Source organism: Psittacula echo (genome assembly GCF_963264785.1).
Source record: "Psittacula echo genome assembly, chromosome: 24".
Classification (NCBI taxonomy): Eukaryota; Metazoa; Chordata; class Aves; order Psittaciformes; family Psittacidae; genus Psittacula; species Psittacula echo.
This window is the reverse complement of record NC_137759.1, coordinates 3,825,983-3,851,728: the sequence shown is the minus strand read 5'-3', so window position 1 is coordinate 3,851,728 and position 25,746 is coordinate 3,825,983. Positions and strand designations below refer to the sequence as shown.

The following is a 25,746-nucleotide window of genomic DNA, read 5'->3' as shown; positions in this document are numbered from 1 at the left end:
AGCTTTAAGGTCCCTTCCAACCCAAACCATTCCATGGTTCTATAAATCCTGTCTTGGGCACAAAGCTTCATCGCTCCTGGCACAAGAATTCCCTCTCAAAAAGACCCACTTTTGCTATTTGTGTTTTTAAAACTGTGTTCGTTGCAGGCAGTGAAACACTCCACTTTCTGCCTTCCCCCTGCTGCACATCACCCTGCCTGGGACCTGGAAACCTCCACCATAAGGAGCTGGTTTAAATCCCTTTTCAGTTCAGGCCTTCAGAATGGCAGTGACACACCTGAAGGCAGAGGATAGTGTATTTATTCCTTTTGCTTTGAAATGAGCACTGCCACTGGAGCAAAATGGAAGTACCAGCCTTGCACCAAGAGTGGGCATTGCTTAGGTCTGAACACAGGACAGGGGGGTCCCCTGCACCCCAAAGCCATCCAAACCCCAACACCAGTGTGCATCACGGTAAAGACACAACGGAGAGGAACAGTCTTTCTTGACACTTCACAGGACACAAGTTCTAGTTTACTGAAGTTACAGAGAGCTTTGCAAGCAGAGGACGTGTTGCCAGGACCAGATGCTGCGTCTGAAATCTTGAATGTCATTTATTATCAAAGTCATTACTGTTTACATCTGTAATGTCAACGAGATGCCACAACTACAAAAAAAGATTGTGCACGTTGCAGTTCCAATGCAAAAACCCAGTAAAATGGAAATCCATTCGTTAAAAAAGTAATTAAAATTACTCCCAGAAAGCAACTGAATCTTTTTTTTTTTAAACACCTTTACATCCAGTCAAATTAAAATGGTTAACAAGGGAAAAAAAAAAAAAAAAAAAGTACAAATTCCAAAAGTGTGGAAGCAGTGTTAAAAAGGCAATTCCTTCTTAAGCATTCCTATCGATTCGCACGTCAATCTCCCTGCCCCGGAGCTGGATCCCGTTCATCATGCGGCAGGCGCGCTCTGCCACCTCCGGGGACTCAAACCTCACCACCCCACAGCCTTTGGACTTCCCATTCTCCATCTTGATGTCAGCGTACAGCACATGGCCTGGGGAGGAGAAGAGAAGGAGTTTGTTGAACCCTCTCTACCTTTAAATGTTCCCAATGGTTGATTCTGCTGTCTGAAGGGGGCTACAGGGATGCTGAAGCGATAGGACAAGGGGTGATGGGTTCAGACTGGAACAGGGGAAGTTCAGGCTAGATCTAAGGCAGAAGCTCTTCCCTGTGAGGGTGCTGAGGCGCAGGCACAGGGTGCCCAGAGAAGCTGTGGCTGCCCCATCCCTGGCAGTGTTCAAGGCCAGGTTGGACACAGGGGCTTGGAGCAAGCTGCTCCAGTGGAAGGGGTCCCTGCCCGTGGCAGGGGTTGGAGCTGGACGCGTTTTAAGGTCCCTTCCACCCAAAGCAGTCTCTGATTCCATGAGTTTATGATTTAGAACTTCAAGCTGCAGGACAGCTTTCCCAAGCTGTGGTCTTAAAGGAGTGTTCTTGGTTTAAGAGATGAATTAATTCAAAGTGGTTCTCTTGATTCTCACTCCAGCAGCAGCAGGTGAACAGAGCACCCAACAAAGAGCCTGTTGCATGATAAACCAGCCCAAGATGGAGAAGGGCACAAACACTTAAGAGAAAGTAGTGTGTTAATGGATCATCAATTGCTTCCCAACACTCAGAACAGACATCCTCATATGGCTTGACAATTGTTAAGATACAGCATTTCAGTAAGTCTGAGTGAAACTTCAGTTCAAGATACTGGTGCTGGGGACACAGAGAGCCAGGAATTGCTGTTTAATTCCTATTCCAGAGTAATAACCAGCAATAAAATAACTTACCACATTCATTAAATTTATCTTTCAGCATTTTCCATGTAAAATCAAAAGGCAGCTGTGAAAAGAGAAGAATAGACCATTACTGAGGAGCTCCTGAACAACCTGCAGGCACTGCCAGCTCTTCAGAACACGTTTTCCATCCTGGGACAGAGCTCTGATCCCACTAAAGAAATGGCTTCAGCTCACAACAGCTTGAACTGCCCCTCTGGCTGCAGTCAGTACTGGATGTTGTGACTGGAGCACAGAGATGAACGTGTCAGTACGGATCAATTGCACGATGAGTGAAGGACAGGTAGGAAAGGGGCTACTCACGTTTCTCACAAATATCTGACACGCTTTCCTGGCCACCCCAGGTGCAGGTCCTCCAGTTCCTCCAAGGGAGCCTGCAAAGTTGCCTGCAAAGTTTCCACGTTCCATGTCCATTGTTCTCTCAAAATTGCTTCCCATGGGCAGTCCCATTCGCTCTATGCCTGCTCCCATGCCCTGCCCCATAGCAGGGCCCATCCTCTCCATATTAGTGGCTCCAATGCGCTCCAAGCCCATCCTCTCCATGCCAGCAGCTCCCATACGATCTATTCCTATTCTTTCCATAGGAGCAGCACCTATGCGATCCAAACCAGCTGGCATCCTCTCTATCACCTGACCCATTCCAGTTCCCATTCCAGCAGGGACCATACGCTCGATGCCTATACCCATTCTATCCATGCCAGAGCCCATTCGTTCTACGCCTGATCCCATTCTGTCCATAGTGGCGCCAACGCGGTCGATGCCAGCCCCCATCCTCTCGATGCCAAAGCCTATGCCAGAGCCCATCCGTTCCATGCCAGCTCCCATCCTCTCAATAGCTGGGCCCATCCTCTCGATGTTGGGAGCAATGTGATCTATGCCTAGAGGGGCCATTCGGTCAATTCCTGACCCCATCCTCTCCACGTTGGAGCCCATGCGATCTAAAACAAGCCCCATCCTGTCCATTTCTGAGCCTACTCTCTCCATCCCATGCCCCATCCCGGAAGGGATTCTTTCTATTCCTGAGCCCATACGATCAATGCCAGGTGCCATCCTCTCAATCCCAGGAATGCTGGCATTTCCACCACCTGGAACACAACACACAGGTTATCAGTAATCACACAGTGACAAACCACAACCCTAATGCATGCTGAGACAACTGAAATGCTTTAAGCTTCCTCATCACTCTAAAGCAACTGCCCATCACATGCTCTGCTGCTGCAGGATGTGAAACAAAGGTTTCTTTTGGATGATAAGAAGAGTTCTGTTGTTAATTACACACACCCCATAGTGACTACAACCTGTTCAAGGTCAGCTTGGATGGGGCTTGGAAGAACCTGGTCTAGTGGAAGGTGTTGGAAGGGGGTTGGAACTGGATGATATTAAGGTCCCTTCCAACCCAAACCATTCCATGATTCTATGATCTTGTCCCAACTATAGTTTGGACAGAGGAAAGTTTATGTGTTCACTAAGGAGCTTAACTTGGGTACACACAAAGAAAGCCTTCCCCCCCAAAAAAGAGAATTCTGAAGGCATTTGCAAACCTGGGAGAAGATCAGGTGGCAAAAGCTGTGTTTTAAATATACTCTTAGCTGGTAGCTGTCCTGTGCAGCACACTGCAGAATACACAGCAATAGTGAGTAGTAGCTCAAATTACAGTTCAAATAGAGACTGCTTGGAAGACGAGTGAAGCCACATCCTCCTTGCCATACAGCTCAAAGGTTACTTCAGCCAAGCCAGGGAGACTTCTACAAGCAAACCTTCCCCAACCCTGAAAGCCCTCCTATCACTAGATCTCTGAGAGAAAGAAAGCCATTCCCTCACTAGACCCACAGCACAATAACTGTTACCGTCACAAAGCATGCTTGGCCTTTGCATGTGCAAAGGAACACAAAAAGGCTGCCTGGGCCATAAAACATAAACTAAAACTGGGTTCCTGCATCTGCTATATAAAATCCCTTGACTGAGTTGTCCTGATTCTGCTGCAGAGCCTTTGCAGTGATTCCTGCAGTAAAAGGACCACTCCTCTATGGTTTAGGCCATTTTGCTGTTGTATGAAGGCTTTGAGCTTATCTAGCAGATGAAGTTTAGCACCGCAGCACTGTAAGAAGAAAATCATGGAGTTTGATTTCTGTTTGAGGGGAAAAAGCCTTGTAGAAAGGTGTACTTCAGTTACCTACATATATTTAGCGAAGAGGAACAAGATACATAACTCTGAATTGAGTCTATGGCTCAAGGAAACCAGTGTGCACATTTACAAGCAGCACTTGGACCAGTTTTAGAGAGTCACCTGAGTTGTATCAGAAACTCAATTTCTTTACAACTGAATTTCAAGTTAACAGAGCACAACAGTGAGAGCATCACCAGAGCTGTGTGTACACATGGGACAGACCCTCACATAAGACATGAAAAATGTTCATGTTCTGAATCTTCCCACAAAGCATCATCAATCCCTTTTCCCATCTCAAAGCTGCTGGAGACACAGCAGCACTGTGCTATTCCTGCTCACTTCAAATCCCATTTTACACACTCCCTATATTGACAGTCCTGGCATTCCAAAAGGTAAAACAGAAGAACACTAATTTTAGTGCTGCAGATGAGCGTGCTCTCTTCAATCAGCTGATGGGCGAGGAAGTACCAGATTCCCAAAATGTGTGGGAAGAAGGGAAGGAAATTGAGGTTTTGCCATATTTTTCCTCCCTACTATCTAGGCCCCAGGTTCTGTTTTAGTGACAGGATTGGGTCACAGACCACTCAGAACCTTCCTCTTTGCCACACATGTGTACAGGAGTTTAGCATGAAGCCTCAAGACACGAGACAGCGTGTCAAGGCTGTCCAAAGGTTTCCTGTCACATCTGACATTCCATTCACAGCGCCACAGATGGATCCAGTGGATCCACCTGCTTCCTGTACAGCTCTCAGGGAGTTGATCAAAACCAGACTATCACAGCAAAGGCACATGAAATATAGGCTGGTTTGTTGTAACAACTCACACCCAATTGGTACATACAGTTTGGGTAGGAGAAGCAGGTAGTGGAAGTGTACTCACCTATTCCTCTCTCCAAGGTATCTCCAAAACTACGAGACATTCCCATTTCATTTCTTCCAAATTCTCTTTCGAATCCTCCACCCATGGCACGATCCATGTCTGCAAAGATCAAGTTTGAGATGTCTTACATGGCTCCCAAGAGAATGTTTTAATGTGGCATCAGTTTTAAAGATTAAGATCAAGGCAAGTTTGTTCTTATGTTCTCCTGAGCATTTTACCATGGCTTCTTGAGATGCAAAACCCAACCCAACACTGGACGCATCTCTGCATGGACAAACACATTTGAGGTGGCCACTTTGCTCTGGAGCCACCTTTCTGGTGCGTGCAGAGAGAGCAATTTCTCTCTTCCTAAACTAGTCCTTAAAGAAACCCCAGTGAATCACTTGTGGCCTGAGCTGCAAAAAAGCTTTCACGAACACAGCTCAAGAGTGGGCTACAACAACCCCCAATGCCTACCGCTCATTCTGCCCATGTTCATTCCAGCTGGGAAGCGGCCAATGTTCTCAATGCCACCGAAGGGACCTTCCATTCCTGAAAGAGAACATTTTTCAGGGATTCTTTAGCAATACATTTCAACTTAATTTCACACTTTCCCCACCAGCTGCCTTCACAGAACATTCCCCTGGGCACCAAGACAAGTGGGTATCACAGACTCACAAACCCCAAAGTTTGGTCAGACTTTGGTCGCAACACACATGACAAACACTGGTTGTGTTTTAGGTGAGGTATGAACCCAGCCCCATACACCTACAGCAGCTTTCGTCCTACTCAAAAAGGGACCAGTTACTGCTATATCAGTGATGATCTCAAAGAACACAAATGCTGCCAGATACATGGCTGCATTAACATGACTTGCAGAAAGCCCAAGCTAGAGACATGCCAAAAAACACAGCTTACCTCCCATTTTATTCATTCCAAAGCCCATGCCTTCCATTCCCATTCCTCAAAATAAAAGAGAAAACTTTATATAGCAGATGTAATTCTACAACACTTAGCCATTAGCAGAAAACAAACACCATACAACATGTCCACAGCTTACATGGGATAACTCTGAGGAGATTGCAACATTCCTTCTCAGAACACAAAGCAGCAAAGGGGAAAAAAACCCATAGGCATTTATCAATTGAAAGCTGAATGTGTGCTACTTTTTAGGTGGCTCTTTCAAACTTGTGCTATTGAAACAGATCCTCAACAAAAGATTTGCAAGCCCACTAATTGGTGTTAAAAGTGAGAGATGGTTTTCAAAGTTTCCTGTATGCTTTGCAGTGTCTGCTGCTCATGCTCAAGAGTCAGAAAATGAGAGCTGTGCCTTGACCACAGTGAAAAAAAAATGGAGCAGTTGGTTAAATTCAGGTTTTCATTATCAAGCTCATGACTTAGCCCAACAAAAACTCATTTGGCTTTAACACTCCTAATACACTTGGACTTTTTGTGTAGGCAGAACAAAGCTAGCTACCTTCTACACAGCTTAAAGCTCTCATGAAACAAAAGCATAGGAGTAATCTTCTTACCTCCAGGTCCCATGTTGCCCATTCCCATGCCTTTGTTTAAATGATTTGCATCAATAGGTTGACCTCCAGGTCCTAATCCCATGCCAATACCACCAAGACCATCTGAAGGAAATATTCAGATATCAAAAAAGCCTTCTTTCCATAGTTTGACAAAACAGCAAGTTTTATTCTTAAGTAATTGACTTCCATTCTCCAAAAAGCTTGCTGTGTTCCCACTTTGGGGCATGTACTTAAAGCATGAAAGTGTAGAGTAAATCAGAGTAGATGTGTCTTGAAATAAGACTAAAAACTAGCTCAATTTTTCCTCATCATCCATTTGCCATCTTATTGCTGAGAAAACTTGCTTGGTTGGTTGGTTTTAGGCTGACTCCTGAAAAATAACTGGCTAGAACACTGCTTGTTTTGTGCAACTCCTCAATCTAAGGAGAAAAGAGTGGGCAATTTAGGATAAAGATCTTCTAACCTTTGCACAATGTTACCCTTGGCTGACAATTGGTTTATTTCCACCTTTGCCAAGGTTCTTTCCTTATAGAATTTAACCACAAAGTTCAACCTATGGTTCTGACAGCCACCTATGGAATTCAGAGCACACAGCCAGCCTCTTCTCTGAGCAAACAAAGCATATGATTCCCAGGCAGGATTTGGAATCTTCCTGTACCCAATTGAATTAAGGATTCCCCAGTCCAAAAAGCAAAAAGCCCTCAGATTTTCCTTCATCAGGAAGGAATAGTTCTCTGCTTGCATCTGCAGCAAACAACACCTTAATGGCACTCTGCCTATGAAAAGAGGACTTCCTCATTTCCAGCTCAGCATAATAAACACGGGACGTGTTGACTCTTGGTTTAAAACCAACCCAGGGTATCCCTTCCCCACCCCAAGAAAGGCCAAGAAACAGTTTTCCATTGGCATTTGTTGAGTTTCATAGAAAGAGAACAAAACTGAAAGCCAGGGACTTGCTCTTGAAGAAGAGGTATATCATTAGAGAGAGTCAAGGCAGCAGTAACCCCACAAACAAAACTGCTGCTGAACAAGGCTTTGACAGAGACACAGGAAACTAATTCAGGGATGGGTTGGTTGATGATCACTACAGTTGTGTAAGTGAGCAGCACACCACAGGTTTGGTTCCCATCCCAAAGGAAACAGTAACCAGCTGGATGAACAGGATGACATTAACATCCCACTGCACATTTCTGCTGTGTTTAAGTATGTGAAGCCTGTGCTCTCCTGCCTCTAACTCTTCCCTTCCAACCCAGACTCTTCCTGTTCAATACTTTCAGTATCTCATCACAGCAGGGCTGAAGTTGGAAGGTACCTCTGGAGGTCTTCTACTCCAAGCCCACCAGCTCAAACAGGGCCACCTATAGCTGGTTGCCCAGGACCATCTCCAGACAGGTCTTGAGTACCTCCAAGGATGGAGACTCCACAGGCTCTCTGGGCAAGCCATGGTTCCAGTACTCAGTCACCCCCAACAGAAATGGTTCTTTATATTCAGCTGGAGTCTCCTGTGTTTCAGTTACAGCCTCTTGCCCTGTCACTGGGCACCACCGAGAAGGGCCTGGCTCCCTCTTCTTTACACCCTCCTTCAGGTATCTATATACACTGATAAGATCCCCTTTAGAAATGTGAAGACCTGGAAGATTCTCAGGTCCTCAATTCAGCTCTTTCAGCTGAAGAACATCAGATATGAAGAATATCACCCCATAAAAGGAGGCACACCTTTCCCTACTGACTAACTACTTTGCCATTAAACCCCACTATTAACAGTGGTTCTACAAGGCATGGGGGGGGGGTCTCTGAATTGCAACTGAGAGATCTGGAAGCCTTAAGCATCCTGTTTAAGACAAGCGTCTAGCTATGAGCTGAAAGGAGTATCCAAAAAGGCAAGGCTGAGCAGCTCTTCTTTATCATTTCCCCCTTTGATACTAGTCAGACCATTTGGATCCCAGCTTTCCAAAGTCTGAACCAGAGTCTTACTGGGGCTGGGATCAGGCCCCAGTTGCTGAACAGCAAAATAAAACCAGTAACATGTTCAGTCATGGAGGAGAGACTTACGAGGGAGTTGCTGGGGTCGCTCTGGCGGGAAGAAGTCTCCTTTGGGAAAGGCTCGTTCGTCCTGAAGACAATTCAACACATGGAAGTTTGCAAGAAAAGGAAGAAATTAGTTCTTGCCCTCTCCTTGTCTCCAGGGACACCTTCCACTACAGCAGGTTGCTTCAAGCCCCGTCCAACCTGGCCTTGAACACTGCCAGGGATGGGGCAGCCACAGCTTCTCTGGGCACCCTGTGCCAGCATCATCTATCCTGAATCTCCCCTGCTTCAGTTTGAACCCATTGCCCCTTGTCCTATCAGTACAGTCCCTGATAAAGAGTCCCTCTTTGGCATCCAAAGTCACAAATACGTGTGTGTGTGTCCCACCCCAATAATTCGACCCGACCTTGAAACCACCCATCACCCAAAGCCAGCAGCACATTTACCACTTCAGAAAGCAGGAAGAGTTTGAACATACCATTTTTACGTGCATCGGTCTGTCAAACAGCAGCTGCCCATTAAACATCGCTGTGGTTTCGTTAAGGATCATTACTCAAGACCTAGGACCAAAGTCTTAAAGCTTTAAGCACTGCCTAATGCAGAGAACAAAAGCCCAGTCAGAAACCACCACCTTTCTAGGCCACTTCTTCAGCTATTAGTCACACATTATCAAATATCCTTCTGCTTGTTCTAGATCAAAAAAAACTTTGACATCCAGATAACTCAATAGTCAAAGAATGGCTTTTTCAAATTAAAATGAGAGGTAAAAAACACTCTTCTGCTTAAGTTCATCAAGAGATCACTCAAAATATGCTTCCAAACCAGCCTAGGTGTTCACATGTCTCATCAACAACTTTAGCCATCTGAAACAGGAGAAAATAGGCAAAAGTTCAATGTTTCCAACTCAACCAATAGCCAGATTTGGACGTAAGCCACATCAGAGAATCACACGAAATTGTCTAAGTCTCACTCCCACAACACTTTCCTTATAAATGTGCACATGCAGAATGGAATGAGCATTTAAACAGCACCTTGGGGAGGGGAAAGAGGGAAATATTTTCTTCCTTTCCATAGCACAGCTCATGCACACAGCAGTATGGTTTGGGGTTTGTGGATTGCTGTGTAACACACCAGTCAAACCATCTTACACAGCAAGTGGATTTGGTGTTTCTTTCTTTGCCTTCACCATAGGAACTGAAGACAAATCCTTTCTCAGCAATTGCACTTTAGTACTAGCTACAACCTAGAGAGAGAAATTGACTATTTGGGCTAGATATACATATATTCAGGTACGAAAGAGAATCAGGTTTGTTATTGATTCTGAGCCTACAGCAACAATTCTTTCAAGATGGACCTTCTTGTTTTCCAGTTTTCATTTTCCATTCAGTGCAATGAGTTGGCTGTGCCAGGGCAACATCCTCACTTATAATACTACAGTTGAGATTTCCATCCTGCTTTGTTTGCTAAGTTACTTGCCTACTGTTTACCCCCATTACTCTTCAAGGATACATATGGCCTGAACAGCCTCTATAGCTTGCTCGAAAGTGACAGTGCCGATGCCACGACTTTTGCCATCTTTATCTTCAAGTATGTCTGCCCGAACCACAACTCCAGCCATGCTGAACACCTCCTTCAGTTTCTTCCAACCAACCTTGTAATCCAACTAGAAGACAAGAAACATTGGGAATAGGAGAAAGATTTCCATCAAAACCCAGTTTTAGTGCTCCTTTGTTTCCTTTCCTGCTGTGAGGCAGCTCCAGAAACAAAGTCTTCACAGAGATTACACACCACTTACATTTGCAACGAAGACGGTGCTCCCAAGTCTTCCTGCCTGTAAAGCATGGATGATCTCATTGGGTATGTTGGGGTTGTTGAGGATACTGGGAGGGATATTGATCATGCCGGGGCCACCTGGGCCTGGACCAACCCCCATTCCACTGGCTGCTGCCATGACCTTCTGCATCGCTCTCCTGGCGTGCTCCCCATCAGGGTCCTGCAGACACAGAAACAACACACTCTGTTCCCTCTGTACTGCACTAAGCGCCTGGGCACTTACTGGCATGACTAAGACATGCAGAAGAAGGGGCTTTCCTTTACCCAGGGCTTCCTGTTCCCTAGAGACCCCCCAGCCAATCACTTCAACCATTACTGCCACCCCCCACACCCCAGTTTATTTTCTCCTAACCAAGATGCCAGCAGCCTTCAAGTGATCCCAACTCCTGCGCTTCCCCTGAGTCTGAAAGTGATTCTCTATTATTCTATTATTCAAGACCAACAATAAGCCTCAGTTACATCTGTTCCAAAGACTGACAAACCCAGAATGGCATTGGGGAGGCTTCAGAAGACAAATGCCAACTAACTCTTGGCATCCTCAAAACCATGCAACAACTCATTGACCTTGCACCTGGACTTCTTGACAAGCAAAGACAGTGTCTACATCAAGAAGATTGGTTTGGGCAACGCTTCCCCCATCCCCACTGGCTTTCTAACCCCAAAACACCTTTTAATGCATCCCCCTATTACTCCATAATCTCACGACTTCAGGACACGCTGGGAAACAAGAAGCAAAGGATGAAGAATTCAAGGAAGGAAATAAGATTCATTTTTGCCACTTTATACTCATGACTGTAAGCACCTTCACAATAAAAGGTGAAATTGTTGATTAGGTTGGAAACATCACACTGTATTCAGAAAGCAAAATGCACCAGACTGCTGAAGAAGGTGAAATATCAAATAGAATCAGTCAGAAATACAGACTGTTCTTCTTTTATTTGAGTCTTGATCTGAATTTGAAGACTAAACAACAGCACATTTTGAGACAGGAGCAAGAATAGCTTCCACAGGAGTGTTTCAGCTACAGGAAATCACAGCAGTGTGAGACAGAAAACACATTAAAGTGAATCAAGTCACTTCTCAAGTTTAATTTCCCATTTCACTGTTAAAATAAGGTATCACTTTGTCATGGTTTAAGCACAGTTGGTAACTCAGAACCACGCAGCTGCTCGCTCACTCCCCCCACTTCTTCCTCCCCCGGCTCCCAGAGGGATGAAGAAGAGAATCAAAAGAATGTTACTCCCATGGGTTGAGATAAGAGCAGTCCAGTAACTAAGGTGTAACACAAAACCACTACTGCTATGACCAAAAATAACAATGATAAGCGAAATAACAAGGGGAGAGAATACAACCACTCACCACCCGCCAATTGATACCCAACCGGACCTGAGCAGCAATCTAGCCCTTCCAGATAACTGCCCCCAGTTTATATACTGGGCATGACGTGCTAGTTTGGGTCAGGTGTTCTGTTCCTGCTTCCTCCCGGCTTCCTCTCCTCCCTGGCAGAGCAGGAGACTCAGAAAGTCTTTGGTTGAAGTAAACATTACTGAGCGCCAACTAAAAATATGGGTGTTATCAGCGCTGTTCCCAGGCTGAAAGTCAAAAACACAGCACTGCACCAGCTACTAAGGAGGAGAAAAACGACTGCTACTGCTGAACAGTAGGTGGCTTATTCCAGAAGCAGGCTGCTGCTCCCATCTTAGGAAACCTGAGAGATCTGAGAAGTACTGCCACTTGTCTCATCCTTGTTCCCAAGTGCTCCTCCGACTATAGCAAGAAGCAGGTTACAGGGGAAGACCTACTGCACCCAGTTCTCTGTGTTATACTCGTGTAGATGTCTTTCACCCCACCATTAAATGGGCAGGGCACAACAGAACATGGAGTCTGCTTAGCCAAGAGCATTATCTCCCATACCCCAAGGCCATGTCAAAGCCAACACTGAAGTAAATAGTTTTTATTGTTGTTTAGTCCAACCTTCAATGCAGCTACAAGTTCCAACCTGCTGGAATAAACCTTTAGACTTCTCAATGGTCAAGTATTAACTCATGGCTCAGTTGAGCATGTCATACTGGTTAACAGTGGTGCAGCTGAGCGTGTCATAGTGGTTGACAATAGCAAAGCCATTAAAATGGAAATGGAAAGGATTTCAGAAATCAGCTTGTTCTATGGATTTGTGTGTAATACATTTGTTAGGATGCAGAATTAAAAGGGAATGCAGCCAAGAACAAACAGTATTTATGCAGATTTCTTCTTAAAACCACTAAATAAGAAAGTAGGCCTGCAGTTAAAGCTAAACTCTTGCTCTGTCCAAGCTGCGCCCAGTGAGCATCAGCACATACTCTTTAAAATCAAGCTTAGTCTTGATCATCATGTTCAAACTCAAGCTCAGCAGTACGTGCCAATGGTAACAAGTGGCTGACTGTGGGTTTTCAATCCTATTTTATACGTCCTAACTTTTGTCAGTTATTCTTATCTACAAATGCCATAAATCCAAGAACTACCCCTTCACCTTCAAATTCAACATACTGAAAGAACAGATGCACGTCTTACTTCTTTCACTTTCAATGGTCTTCCACCAAGACTATGCTTGTTCAAAACCTCCGCAGCCTTTTTCATGCTTTCTTCCATCTTGAATTCAACAACACTGTGGGGATACAAGATAGCTAAGAACATTGCTGATCTTTAAAGAGTCTCCTCATTTCTTGCTATAAATTCAGAAGTGAACTTACGCGCATCCCTGATGAGGTGATTTCACAGGCAAGGAACAGGGAGGAGGGAAGAAAGAAGAAATCAAGTCAGTAAAAAATGCAACACACACAACTCGTTTACTTTGTTTTAAAGTCAAATCACATTAGACAGCCCTAGTAGCAAAACCAAATGTAATCTTACCCAATAAAGCCTCCAATACTTGAATTCCATAAGACATAATTTGTGTTAATGGGGTTAAACTGTCAATTCTGAAGTTGGAACAAACAGAACTAAGTCCCGATTCTCCAAGAAAAATACCACACGCTTCACGTGACCTGATCTTCCCTGGCATCCAGCAAAGCCCTCAGCATACTCTCTCACCCTAAATCCATAACCTTCTGTAGAGTAAGTGTGCTCCTAGTGGGTTTTTCCCTGTGAGATACTGTCACTGGACTAAAGGACTTAAGGACCTATGAAGGCACTATACGTTTATGCATAGGAACTAACTTCCTGGCACAGGAAGTGTACTTCAAACCTGCTCTTGCACACTAGCCTTCCAAATTCAGCAAACCACTACAGTGACGTTATCCAAAACACAAGGATTACATTAAATTCCATAACACTATACATACTGCTAGGGTCCCTGGGTCATTCAAACAGCCAACGCCAACTGAACACAGTGGAAAACCACCCTAACGCTGGTTACGAGGCCCCATCCCACCTCCACCCACCCCAAAAGCAGCTTTAAGCAACCTTATGGTGTAGCCACTAACCATACACACTCTCTGCCTTCCTGACGCCACCATACAGTTACATTTGGCATGTAGAAAATCCACAGAAGAAAGCTCTCAAACACTTACCCTTGACTTTCCTTCAGCGTCCATTAAGAGCTCCACGTATGTTACCTCACCAACTACAAATCAGATTCCAGACGACACATATACCAAGGGAGAAAAGCCAAGAAAACAATGGGAATTTAGAACAATCAACAACCGTGTATGGAGCCTCTGCCTTATAAGCAAGCCCAGAAACACTCCATGTTCTCTAAACCACAAAACTGGACAATTACAGGTATGCAGTGAAGTCTTAAACCAGTTAAATATGTTCTTGATTTTCCTCCATTTCAAAAGCCAGCTATTGCCACAGTACCTCTTGCCTTGATCTCTAGTACTCACTCCTTACTCCAGGCAATCCAAATCCATAGGAAAGTCTGCAAGAACAAGTCTCCTTCACTTCGCTAGTATGAAACCTTGTCTCCATAGTCCAGGACTTGAAGTTATGTGCTTTGCTCTGGACTTAAAGACCAACTTCCACAAAGGGGGTCACACTGAATCAACACACAGCTGACTGCCTACTATTTATCTCAGCAGGTTTTTGGCCTTTAGTTAAGCCACAATCAAGTCTATTTCCCAGCTTCAATAAGTAGTATGAAACAGTTCGACGTATTTGCTCTCAATACAAAACCATCTACAGCAAAATACACCGAAACACAACATCTGCACCTTTCCTCCCAAGATCAGGATTGCCTTTTTATGACCACAGAACCATGTCATGTACCTCCAGAACACAACTCCAAAGCGGCTGCTGCCTGTGAAGTGACTGCCACACAGAAGGATCACAGAAGTAAATGGGTTTTTACTTCTTCTTTGTGGTTTTAGAAAGTCCTAGCTTTTCAGTTTAAGACAGGAAGACTCCAAGTTGCATTAGCTGAAAGGTGGGAAGCAGTCTGTGGAAAAACACTTCCCAGCATGAATACTGACAGCAAACTTTGAGTAAGGAACTGGAATCTCACATTCAGGAGTCTAGTTCTTAGCAAGGGACAGAGGGAGGAAGAGGTGACCTGACCTCCCACAGGACCAGTCGTCTGTAGGACACCCAGTGTCATGATGTAAAACGAACATACGAAGGCTCTGTCAAAGCTGGAAGAAAAGGAATGCTTTGTGAAATCACCACTTTAGTTCCTTGCTTTTTATTTAAATACATAAATAATTAGCAATAGCAGCATTCCAGCCAGAGAACAGTTCATGGAATCACAGACTGGTTTGGGTCGAAGGGACCTTAAAGCTCATCCAGTTCTAGCCCCTTGCCATGGGCAGGGACCCCTTCCACTGGAGCAGCTTGCTCCAAGCCCCTGTGTCCAACCTGGCCTTGAACACTGCCAGGGATGGGGCAGCCACAGCTTCTCTGGGCACCCTGGGCCAGCGCCTCAGCACCCTCACAGGGAAGAGCTTCTGCCTAAGAGCTCATCTCAGTCTCCCCTCTGGCAGGTTAAAGCCATTCCCCTTGGCCTGTCCCTACAGGCCCTTGTCCAAAGCCCCTCTCCAGGTTTCCTGTAGCCCCTTCAGACACAGGGAGCTGCTCTAAGGTGTCCCCAGAGCCTTCTCTTCTCCAGGCTGAACCAGCCCAGCTCTCTGAGCCTGTCTCCAGAGCAGAGGTGCTCCAGCCCTCAGAGCGTTACCTAGAGTTAACTAGAGGGAATAAACAAGCTCTGATCCATTCATGTGTTTGTGAGGATGGCATCTGAGACTGGTAGAGAGTAACAAGTCCCTTTGAAAGGGACAGAGTAGATGAGTGTCCCATTACTACCCATAGCTCCACTAGCCAAACAATACTCCCTGAAATAAAGCCTAACAAAATTAATTCCATCCTATGATCTCATCAGTGTGGGATCTGATCAGTATGGGATCCCATAGTGTACACAGAATTGTTTCCATAGCCTCTGCAGTCAAAGAGGCTGCACTGTAACCAGCCCTCCTGGCCTAGCCTTTGATGGTACATGGCAGCCAGGCACCAAGCCCAAGTCTTTGGTGTTACCAAGACATTCTGAAGCCATCCATTCCAACAGCAGCAGCCAGAATCCAACCCAACTGTGTTCATAGAATGCAAATGTCATTCATCAACGTATGTAGTAAGAAATTCCCTGATCACCTGCAATACCAAACCACTCCATCCCACACAGGCCAGAAATCCCTAGACTGAGGGCTCTCTTTTCCCAATCACTAATAGAATTCAGCTACAATTCCTACTTCAGATCCACACACACACCTCCAAAGGAGTTTGCCAAGCTTGAACATAACATTAAATATAGATCTCTGCCCTCTGAGCCACAAGGTTTTAGGAGTCTGCACAGCAGCACTTGTCCATCACTTTGAAGATCTTTTATGTGCCACTTTTGCTAAGTGCTTCATGTTCAAGCCTTATAGACACCTCTAGTAAAAACTAAGTGTACATCCTGAAGTAGCTGTTCTCCTTCCAAGGAGATGTGAACTTCCTGAAGAACCAGATTAAGGAAGCAAAAGTGGAACACACAAGTCATGTACCAACTCAGTATCCGAGACACCAAGTCCAGAGTACAGAACTACTGCAAGAAAAATGCCTTCCCCCCACCACCACCTGAAAAAACATATAAAACAATTCAACATGACCCTTGTTCCAAGGGACTATTGTTTGAACCTGGCAAAGGAAACTTCTTTAAGAGCCTGTCCTGGGTCACATCTGATTTGGCTTTCTTCTAGATCCCAAAACCACTGGATATGAGGTTACAGCAGCAAGGGCAGTCTACAACAGTGCACAGGCAATAAAGCCATGGCAAAGTACCCAGAGCAGACAGCCCAGTACTAAATCACTTCAGAGGGCAGACGTAGTGCCCAGTGATCCAGGCAGGTTTTCCTTCTGCCAGAGAACAGTTGGCTTTTATCAGGAAACAGATCCTGGATCCATAAGTGAAGGAATTTCATTCAAGCACATGAGACTTAAGTAACTCAGGTTTCTCACTGGAGATGAAACTTGCATGAAACACTAGCTGCAAGTCAATGCAAGTATCGCTAAGAAACACATTCCCCATGGTGTCCTTAAAACTCAGAGCAGACTGATGAGTTTCTTTATTAACCTCACACTCGAGACAAGTTCAGACACTCTGTTTCCTGAACAAGGGACTGAAGTAGAAATCACTGCAAGAACTCAAAGCACAAACCAAAGGAATCTCCAGTGTTCCTTACTACAGCAGTTACCCCCCCCCCCCAACTTTATATCCATTTCCCAAAGTTTATCTTCACAGAAAGTGAAGCTGTTCAAGCCAGGCTGGTCTGTCAGAACTCAGATACTCCCCAGTGACTGCTGAAGCTCAGATAAGTTTGTCCATATGGTGACTTGAGGCACGGCTCAGATGGCTTTCCCTGGTCCGAAAGACAGGGCAAGTACCTAGGATACAAGCTCAGACACAGATGTCAACCTCAAAGACTCCTAAGTTGGGCAAGACGAGTTGAACAGTGACAAACCAAGCAGCAGTGAAAGGTGCGAAAAGTGCAGAGGCAAGTCTCAGCAAAAGGAGAAGCACAGAACATGAAGAAAGGATAAATGCTTTCTATCAGTTATGTCTTTGGCCTAGAGGGTCAAAAGTGAATACTAAGTAGAGAAAGAAGACTCTCAAGACATTATCAAAACTATATGGATGTCTCATCCTCTTCTGAAGTAAAGAACTACAAGCAGCATGACTGATTGAAGAGGACCCCGTGATCAGGAACCCAGTATTTTCAACATGAGGCAATTCAAAGTTGGTCACAGCTCCTCCTTCATCTACAGTTTAAAGCTCATGACAGGCAACCCCTAAAAACTTATGTGGGGGTTCGGGCTGGGGAGAAAGAAGAGAAACACATTTTATACACTTATAAAGTTGTAGTTAAATAGGGAGAAGGAAAACCTTCTTCCCAAAGTAGAGACAGAGAAGAGTTCACAAGCTGTTCTTTTACAGCATGGGAAGGGAAAACCCTCGCACAAGAACCCAGGGAAAACCATGGATAATTTTGGCTCTTTCAGAGCTGAAGCAGGAAAGAGGGAGTGAAAAGGCTCATTGCAGCCACTGGCGAAGAACAGTGCCTCCTTGAAAAGATAGTTAAGGCCAATGACATTAAAGCAACTCCTCAGCACACATCCTGAAAGTAAGGGGAACAAGTCAGATGGAAGCAGCACTTCCACATTGCTTAATTGTCCCTTTCTCTTTACCCACCTAAAGCTTCAACCTGCAAGCACATTGCATAGAATCCTGGGCACCCAAACCCAGGGACTCTCCAGAGCAGCTGTCTGCAGGTACTGCCGGAACAGAAGTGCTCTCTAGTGGTAACATCTGAGAGCAGTACCAACCTCTGGAGCAAGTATGACAGCAAGAGGTACTTTTTAGGAGGCCACAAAGGTTCCAAAAATTCCTGAAGATGAAGCAAGAATGAAGGCAGCACATGAAGTTCAGCAGCTGCTGCTCTTCAAAGGAAGTTTAAGCTGGGAAAGCTTTGTGGCTTCTCTTCCTTCCCAGGTTTTGATCCGAGGATGGTGGTGCCTGCTTCGTACTCCAGCTCTGCCCTACAGAATGGTAGATACAGCCATGCCAACACCAGGAGTCTCTGGGGTATCCTGTATCCTCTGAATTGTTTCAAATACAAAATCCTCTATTTCCTAAAGGAACCAAGAAATCTCTCAATGCAAATACAAGTTCTTTTTCATCACATGGTACCACCTCACTCACCCAGCTGTCATGAAGCATTACCACTTCTCTCCTCCAGACAGAGCTGTCTGTTGGGGGGACAGATTAAGACACATTCCCACTCAATCATGTTTAGACTCAGCTTCCAGGCTGCCCCATTCTTCTCCTGAAGCCATTCACCAATTGCCAGCTCGATGCTGATCATGTCACTTTAGTAGAATCTTGTACTCATTAGCCAATACGAGGGAGTTTCAAACAAGAACATCTTTTAATATCATTAATAACTGTTGTACTGCATACCTGTAATTGAGTTTCACCAACAGATACACTGAAATGCCTGGACCAAGGCATTACTCTTGCGAGATGGCACCTTTAGAAGACTGTACGCATCTGAAGCAACCAGGTTGCAGAAATGTGAGCAGACCTCAAAGCTCACGTCTCCTAACCCATACTTACTGCCACAAACCAGCTGGAGGGGAACTCCTCCACGTTCAGCAACCTGCTATGCCAGTGCTGCTAACAGCTGAAGCCTTCACGACTGCCAAGCGCTGGAGCAGTCCTGAAACACCTAGATTTCCCCTTTGTGTACTGTTCCACATGCTCCCCAAACTTGGAATGGTTGGCCTGCAATTCTTACACTTACAAAGCAAGAATTCTAACGTTTAGATTTTACCACAGCCACATTCCTGGTTCTTGGAACTACTATGCCTTGTATCAAGAAGTCCCAATTGAGCAAGTTCAAGCACAGCCCAAGAGCACCAATTTGTTAGAAGTCAATGACTGATTAGAATGAAGTCACAACTACACAGCAGATCTAAACCAGTGGATTTTAACAAGCAGTCCCAAAAACCACGAACAATGCCTCCCAGGCTTTAGCATAACAAGCCCTGAAGACAGAATGAAGAGGTTTCAATGTTCCCCTAGGAGTATCTGCTGGAATGAGCAGCTGAACAGCAAGGCAGGAAACAATCTCACACCGGACTTTTCCATCCACGTGAACTGGAGAGAAACCACAAGACACTTGGAACGGAATTCAACAGAGTACTTAAAATTAGACATCTACACATACAGATACTCCTATTAACCAATGATCTTGGGCAGCAAAGTGAAAGCATAGTTTGAGGCAAGGGACCATTCCTAATTAGGGCCTTGTAAAGCAGTCTTTAAGACTAATTCTTCATATTAAAGAAAATCATTGCTCAGTCTCAAGGATGGACATTCCGCGGCCTCTAATTATGGAATCTTCCCAGGGCTCACATCCTGACTGTCCTTACGAGACTCAAGTTCCATTTTACCTCCAAAGACAAAGATTTTCAAACCCTTTGGAAATTTGTTTTCCCCTTCAGGAGGCCACACCTTGTAAACACATTAACTTTCATTCCTTCCCTAGTGCAAACACAAGTGAACACTAATCACTCTTTAGGACAGATGCTATGTATTTTAGCAGTGACCCACAAGAGGAATTGTTGCCTTAGTTACTCTTGTTTTGAATCATTTTGATGATGGAGAAGCTATGCATTTTCTTGCCACTCCACCGCATTTCCAAGGTGATTCGAAAATTAAAGAAGTTAGGCATCAGCTTAAAGAAGTAGCACTACATTTAGGCTTGCCACAACCCGAGTAGCAGCTCAATGTCTTCATCGTCTCCAAAAGATAATGATGCTAAAGTCAAACTAAGGCAACCCCCATTTCCATGGGACAGTTAAATCCAAGTGGGGAAGGGGGAAACACCATGAACACCATTTCCGAAGCCCTGACTGTTTTGCAGCACATGACAAAGCACAAACCTCCTTTTTCTTTTGTGCAGGTCACCCTTAAATAGATTTTACTGCAACCAAATGGCAGAATGGATCTTTATCTAAGTACAAATCACTATGAAGCTGGGGACACAGCTATATATACACACACCAGGGCAGCAGTAAGGAGCTACCTTTATTACCCATAAGACAGTAAAACGCTTCAGGAATTTTGTTGCACATCAAGGCTAAAACCAGATAAATATCTCATTTCCCCCCCTAAGAACAATACTCTGTTAGATCTCCGATAAAGCACTATCAGCTCTATGCCAACATGACTAGAAAGATGCATCCATCTGGAAGGCTGCCAGGGAGCAGATGCTGTGCAACACCCAAAAAAGCTTCGAGAAGACCTTTTACGAAGCTCATGGCACTAAGTCTACCCAGCACGTCAAGTGGTAAGTTCACAAACAAAGTCAGCCACAAGTAAGATGACAGACATCACTTGGCCACCTGAGTTGTACATTACCTTTCTCTTTGACCAGGTCTTTCAGAGACTGCCACTTCACATCAAACGGAATATTTGTAATAAAAGCTCGGTATCTCTTAGCAGGATTAGCATATGGCTCAAAGCGATTTCCTCCTCTTTTGACACTTTTCTCTTTCCTTTTTTCATTTTGGCTTGGTCGTTCACCTTCACTGCAAGCAAAGAAAGACAATCACATACATTAACTACTCTGGCATTGGACCAGTGTCATACCACCTCTGGGAACAGAACTTGTCACATTCTTAACACTACAGCAAGACTTGCAAAGTTCCATCCATTCATCCTGGCACAACTGGACATCTCTCAACCAAAGCTGGTGCTCACAGCACCAGAGCTACACAGTGGATTGCAACAAAGATTTCCTAATAGCAGACAATTTATGTCTTGAAGACCCACTGGCTCCTCCCACGTTTATCCAATGTAACTCAAGGTTGCTATTTCATAAGCTGAATGTCTTTAAAGCCGACCAAGCCTCAGTCCATCTCCTCCAGACCAGACAGTCCACCCTAGGTATGTTCTCCTCAGCCACTCCACTGCTGAAACACCAACTAGGTCAAGTAATTAAACACCATTCCGTCAGGCAAAAACTGACCCACCAGAACTGTAGCCTGATACTAGAAGAATTGTAACAAAATAATCCTGGATCTAACTGAACACTCGGGTCAATGACTCTTACCTAAACCCACCTTTTTCTCCTCTAATTAATAGAGGTTTTGGATGACGAATTCAAAGCCTCTGTGCATTGCACCCAACAGACTGAATAGTGCTTTTAGCTACTTCAGAATCCAGCTCCAACAGGTCAAAAATGGAAAAGCATTAGAAATTAAGACTATTTCTCTACCAACCCAGTGACCTTCAAGGCTCAGCAGGGCACAAATGCTGAATAACAGTATTTAAAACCCAGGAGAATGAAACACTTCAGCCTCAGCCAGACACAATTTCCTTCACTAATCCAATTCATCTCCTTGTTCACTTTATGCTGGTTGAGAAGATGCAAAAACACACCTTTAGAAAGAATCCAGAACACAGAAGTCAAAAGAGCTGGCCAAGTTTCTCAACTTGTCTGTACATACACTGAGCTTTTGCTCAACTTAAGACCTACAAAGTGCAAACCATGTCAGAAACACTGTCTCTGATGTTAACACACTCCTGCACCAGCACTGCCCTTAGAACCATTTCAATCACTGCACACATACAACAGCCTGCAGGGGAATACAGCAAATACGTACACAGACAGCTATGAAGCTCTATATTTGAGCAGGTTCCCTGTTTTATCACTTCTCAGCCACAAGGATATGTTACAAGCAAACACAAAACAATATTGTATTTTATGGATACAGCCAGAACCACAAACAGAATTTGGCTTCAAGTACGGCCATCGTTTATCACTTTATGCCAAGAACAGGTTCTGCATGCAAGTAATAAGCTGGAAAAAGATATCTACTCAAATAAAAAGTGCTTTTAATTACATATAGTATTTACTTCACCAAAAAATGATATTTGTTAGACCTTCCCTCACTGAACTTCTTAAAAGAGTCTTGAATAATGAAGTAATTAAAACCCTAAAAATAGATTAAAAATAGGACAATCCTTCCAAGATCTTAACTTCTGTTTGGCTGAACAAACATTTACTGCTTGTATGAAAAGCTACATCCCAGGTTTTATGGTTATTCCTCCAACTGGAACTAGTTACATTCCCCCTGAGCTGAAGCACTGGATAACATGCTCTGAAGTAATGTGGTACAATGCAGGCCTTTTCTGCAGTCCTGCATTTAAGGTTTCCAAGTCAGCTTTGGAACACCTCAAGCTTTGACATACCTGGGAAGAACTCAGACAAATCACAATACCTGCTGTTAAAGACAGGCATTAACCTAAAACACATTCCTTATTTAGCATAACAAACCCCAGCAAGGTCAAAAGGAAACTACTGCAGCTGCAAAGTTGTTTTCTTCTGCAGGATTTCAGGCAGCTCCTCCAGGGGTTTCACACACAGGGACAAGGACAGGCACAGGTCCACAGAGATTGCTTAGATGTGGTTACCAAGTGGCAAACCCAACTGTTTAGGGCTTCTTTCAAGGGAGTTGTAGACAGCAGGAAGAAATAAGCCCCACATCACCTCCAAAATACACCATAGGAGTATTCCCACGCATCTGTATCCCTAAGAAGGGCAAGGGAGATGAAATACCGTCAGCAGCTTTGCCCATCCCAAGAAGGAAGCACCCTGAATAACAGGGCTCCATTTACACCAAGGCTTACACAAGACCTACAGAAAATAATGTATTGAAGTGGCTCTTTTCAGAAGATATTTTATTTACTGTGGGGTTTTTCCCTTGGGTTACAGAACTAAAATGCTTCATCCAAAAATCCTTTGTGATGTGTGTAGAAGGAGGAACTGAAAGGGGAGCTCTTATCTCCTCCAAAGAAATGAACTATTACGCACATTCCTCTCCAAATTTTCTTAAACATGCCACCTCTGCCCAACAAATGTCCCAGAAGTCACTAGGAATCAAAATCCATATAGGCACATCCTCCTCCCTCCTCGAGGACGCTGAAAATACATTCATATGAACGTTGGCGTTACCACTGGAGACATGTCAGCTTTGCCACATGGAGCTCAATGTGACAGACAGAACTGTCCCTGGATAAAGGAAAAACTCTCTGGAGAGATTCCAAACATAATGGGGGCTAGGAGTGAGATCAGAACAAAGTAGTAGACATCTTTACTTGTATGAGGAGACTATTCCTGAAGTGTAAGACAATTCTGGAGAAGAAAATATAATGGGAAGATACTTCTCCAGCCATGGCTAATGCGTTATATGTCACCAGAGCACAAGCCATTGTGGCACTGGGATCAGGACATGCCTGTTCCTGCCTGGCAGGAATTGTTGCGTGTGCTGGTATTGTTTCAGTTGTCATAAGCACAATTTAACTATTTTGTGTTGGAAAAAGAGAGCTATGAACATTTTACTCCAAAAAGCAGCACCTGGGAAGCTGGCTACCTTCTTGCTCTTGTGAAACAGCACCCACAAGCTCAGCAGCAAAAAGCAGATGAGAGTGGTTTCCCAACTCAAGAAACCACCATCTCTCCTCCATACCCAGTTACTTGGTTACCTATAGACTCCCGAGCCAGTCTCACTCAGATCTGTCAGCTCTGGGCCAAGCTACAGGCACACAACATGCCTGGGTGTAGCAGCCTGCAGCAACCAGCAGACGGAAGGCACACAGGTATGCAACACACCTCAGGAACAAAGCTGACCTCGAGTCTCAAATGTTACTCACAGAACATCAGGTTCAAAATCCTGATTCTTATCTCCACAGCATACAAGGCCTGCGGCCAAAAATTAACTGGAGAAAATGTGCTCTTCATTCAACAGATTTAGTATTAGCTAACGAATAGCTTCGCTAACTATGAAATTTTCCAGAATTAGGTTACATGAACACAGGATGGCAACAAGCAGTTCCAGCTTCCTCATCTCCACATTTACAAGCCCACAGCTGTAACCCCTGCAGGTTCCTTTTTAAGTTTCTGTACCATTTATCGACATCGGACACACATGGATAATCCTGCGCCTCCAGAAGAGGGTTTAAGCTGTCCGCTAAGGCTCAGCACAAACATCTTCCAAGCGGGACAGAGACCTCCAGGACTTCCCTGGCGGCCATACACCGGGACCTGGAGCTACACAAAGCGCCGAGCCTTGGCACCAGCTCCTTCCCCGCTCCCCCTTCAGGCTCCGGGAGCCCCCGGACGCGCCTTCCCAGCGGGTAGGCCTCGCCCGGGGTCCCAGGGCGCGCCTGGAAGCGAACAGGGGCTCCAGCCCCAGCAACGGCTCTGGTTCCAGTGCACGCCCCGCCGAAAGAACCCCTCGAGAGGCGGCGACGGCGGGCCCGGTTTCCCTCCCCGGGCCCGGCCAGGCCGGGCCGGCGGTGCGGGCAGGCCGCATGCGGCGCCGCAGGCCCAGGCGGCAGCGCGGTCTCACAGCGGCCCCCCTACCTCTTAGGGGGCGGCCCCACAGCACCCCCGGCCCCGTTAGGTGGTTGCGGAGCCGCCGCTGTCGCCGCGGCAGCCGCAGGTGCCTCTACTTTGCCGCCGGCGTTCTCCGTGGCCGCCCCGACCGCCGCTGTAGCCGCCATTTTCCCAGCGCTGCGCCTTTGTGTGAGGAGAGCCCGCCCCGCGGGCCGCGCGCGAGGCATGCCGGGACGCCGCCGCGCAGGCGCACTGCAGGTTCCCCGCTTCCCGCGCACGGCTGAGGGGACGAGAGGGAGGCACCGAGGGTCTGAGCCGGCCACTCCCGCAGAGCGAGTGTTACCGTGCCCCGCAGGGACATGGGGCGGGCTGAAGGGAGCTTAAAGCTCATCCAGTTCCAACCCCTGTCACGGGCATGGACACCTTTCACTAGAGCAGCTTGCTCCAAGCCCAGTCCAGCCTGGCCTCTCTCTCTACAACTGCCTGACAGGAGGATGGAGCCAGGAGGGGGCTGGTCTGTGCTTCAAAGGAACAAGGGGTGGGAAAAGGGGAAACGGCCTCAAGCTTATTGGAATGAGATTGTATTGTATCAGGCTAATCGTATCTTGGGCTGCATCTCCGTGACCTCTGGGCTCACTCCAGCAGCTCCAAGTCCTTCTTGTGCTGCTGCCCCAGAGCTGGGTGAGGAGTGCGGGGGGGTCTCCCCACAGTGCAGCAGGATTTGTTCCTGCCATGCCAGGCCCGTTGTCCTGACGAGGACACAAAGCCTTGTTGGATGCTGTCACGCAGCTCAAGGCACAAAGTCAAGCGGTGAGGAATATTCATCCCGCGGAGAAACAAGTCTGGCTCTAAGTGCTTTCCTCCACTGGAGGGCAGATCATGCACAGACATGTGCAGGGTGAGGGGGCCTGTCCTGTTCAGACACAAGGACCCCCCCAGGCTGCTTCATGCTGACATTTCTGAAAGTCATTCAACAAAATCAGAAATGAGGAATGCCAGATTAGTTATCTGCACCTCTAGAATCAACCCAGGTTTACTAATGAGAACCATCATATGGGGCAGCCGAAGGTCCAGCCATCCACAGGCACTGGAGGAGCC

At 45.7% G+C, this 25,746-nt stretch overlaps 1 protein-coding gene across 8 annotated transcripts; it reads right to left on the bottom strand.

Moving 5' to 3' along the window:
* Window positions 1-569: 569 nt before the first annotated feature.
* On the bottom strand, window positions 570-24,820 carry HNRNPM (heterogeneous nuclear ribonucleoprotein M). Of its 8 annotated transcripts, none has more exons than XM_080633790.1 (13): window positions 24,676-24,820; window positions 12,767-12,884; window positions 10,203-10,400; window positions 9,917-10,070; window positions 8,886-8,935; window positions 8,432-8,492; window positions 6,380-6,481; window positions 5,766-5,810; window positions 5,325-5,399; window positions 4,869-4,967; window positions 2,126-2,907; window positions 1,817-1,868; window positions 570-1,038 (listed from the first exon to the last, which is right to left on the bottom strand). In XM_080633790.1, exons 1-13 carry the CDS (start codon window positions 24,813-24,815, stop codon window positions 875-877), a joined length of 2,040 nt encoding a protein of 679 aa, XP_080489916.1. In that variant the 5' UTR covers window positions 24,816-24,820; the 3' UTR covers window positions 570-874. The 8 variants fall into 8 exon arrangements, with proteins under 8 accessions (XP_080489916.1, XP_080489917.1, XP_080489918.1 ...); XM_080633791.1 differs by having other exon boundaries at window positions 6,380-6,478; XM_080633792.1 differs by having other exon boundaries at window positions 12,791-12,884.
* Between the last annotated feature and the right edge of the window lie 926 nt (window positions 24,821-25,746).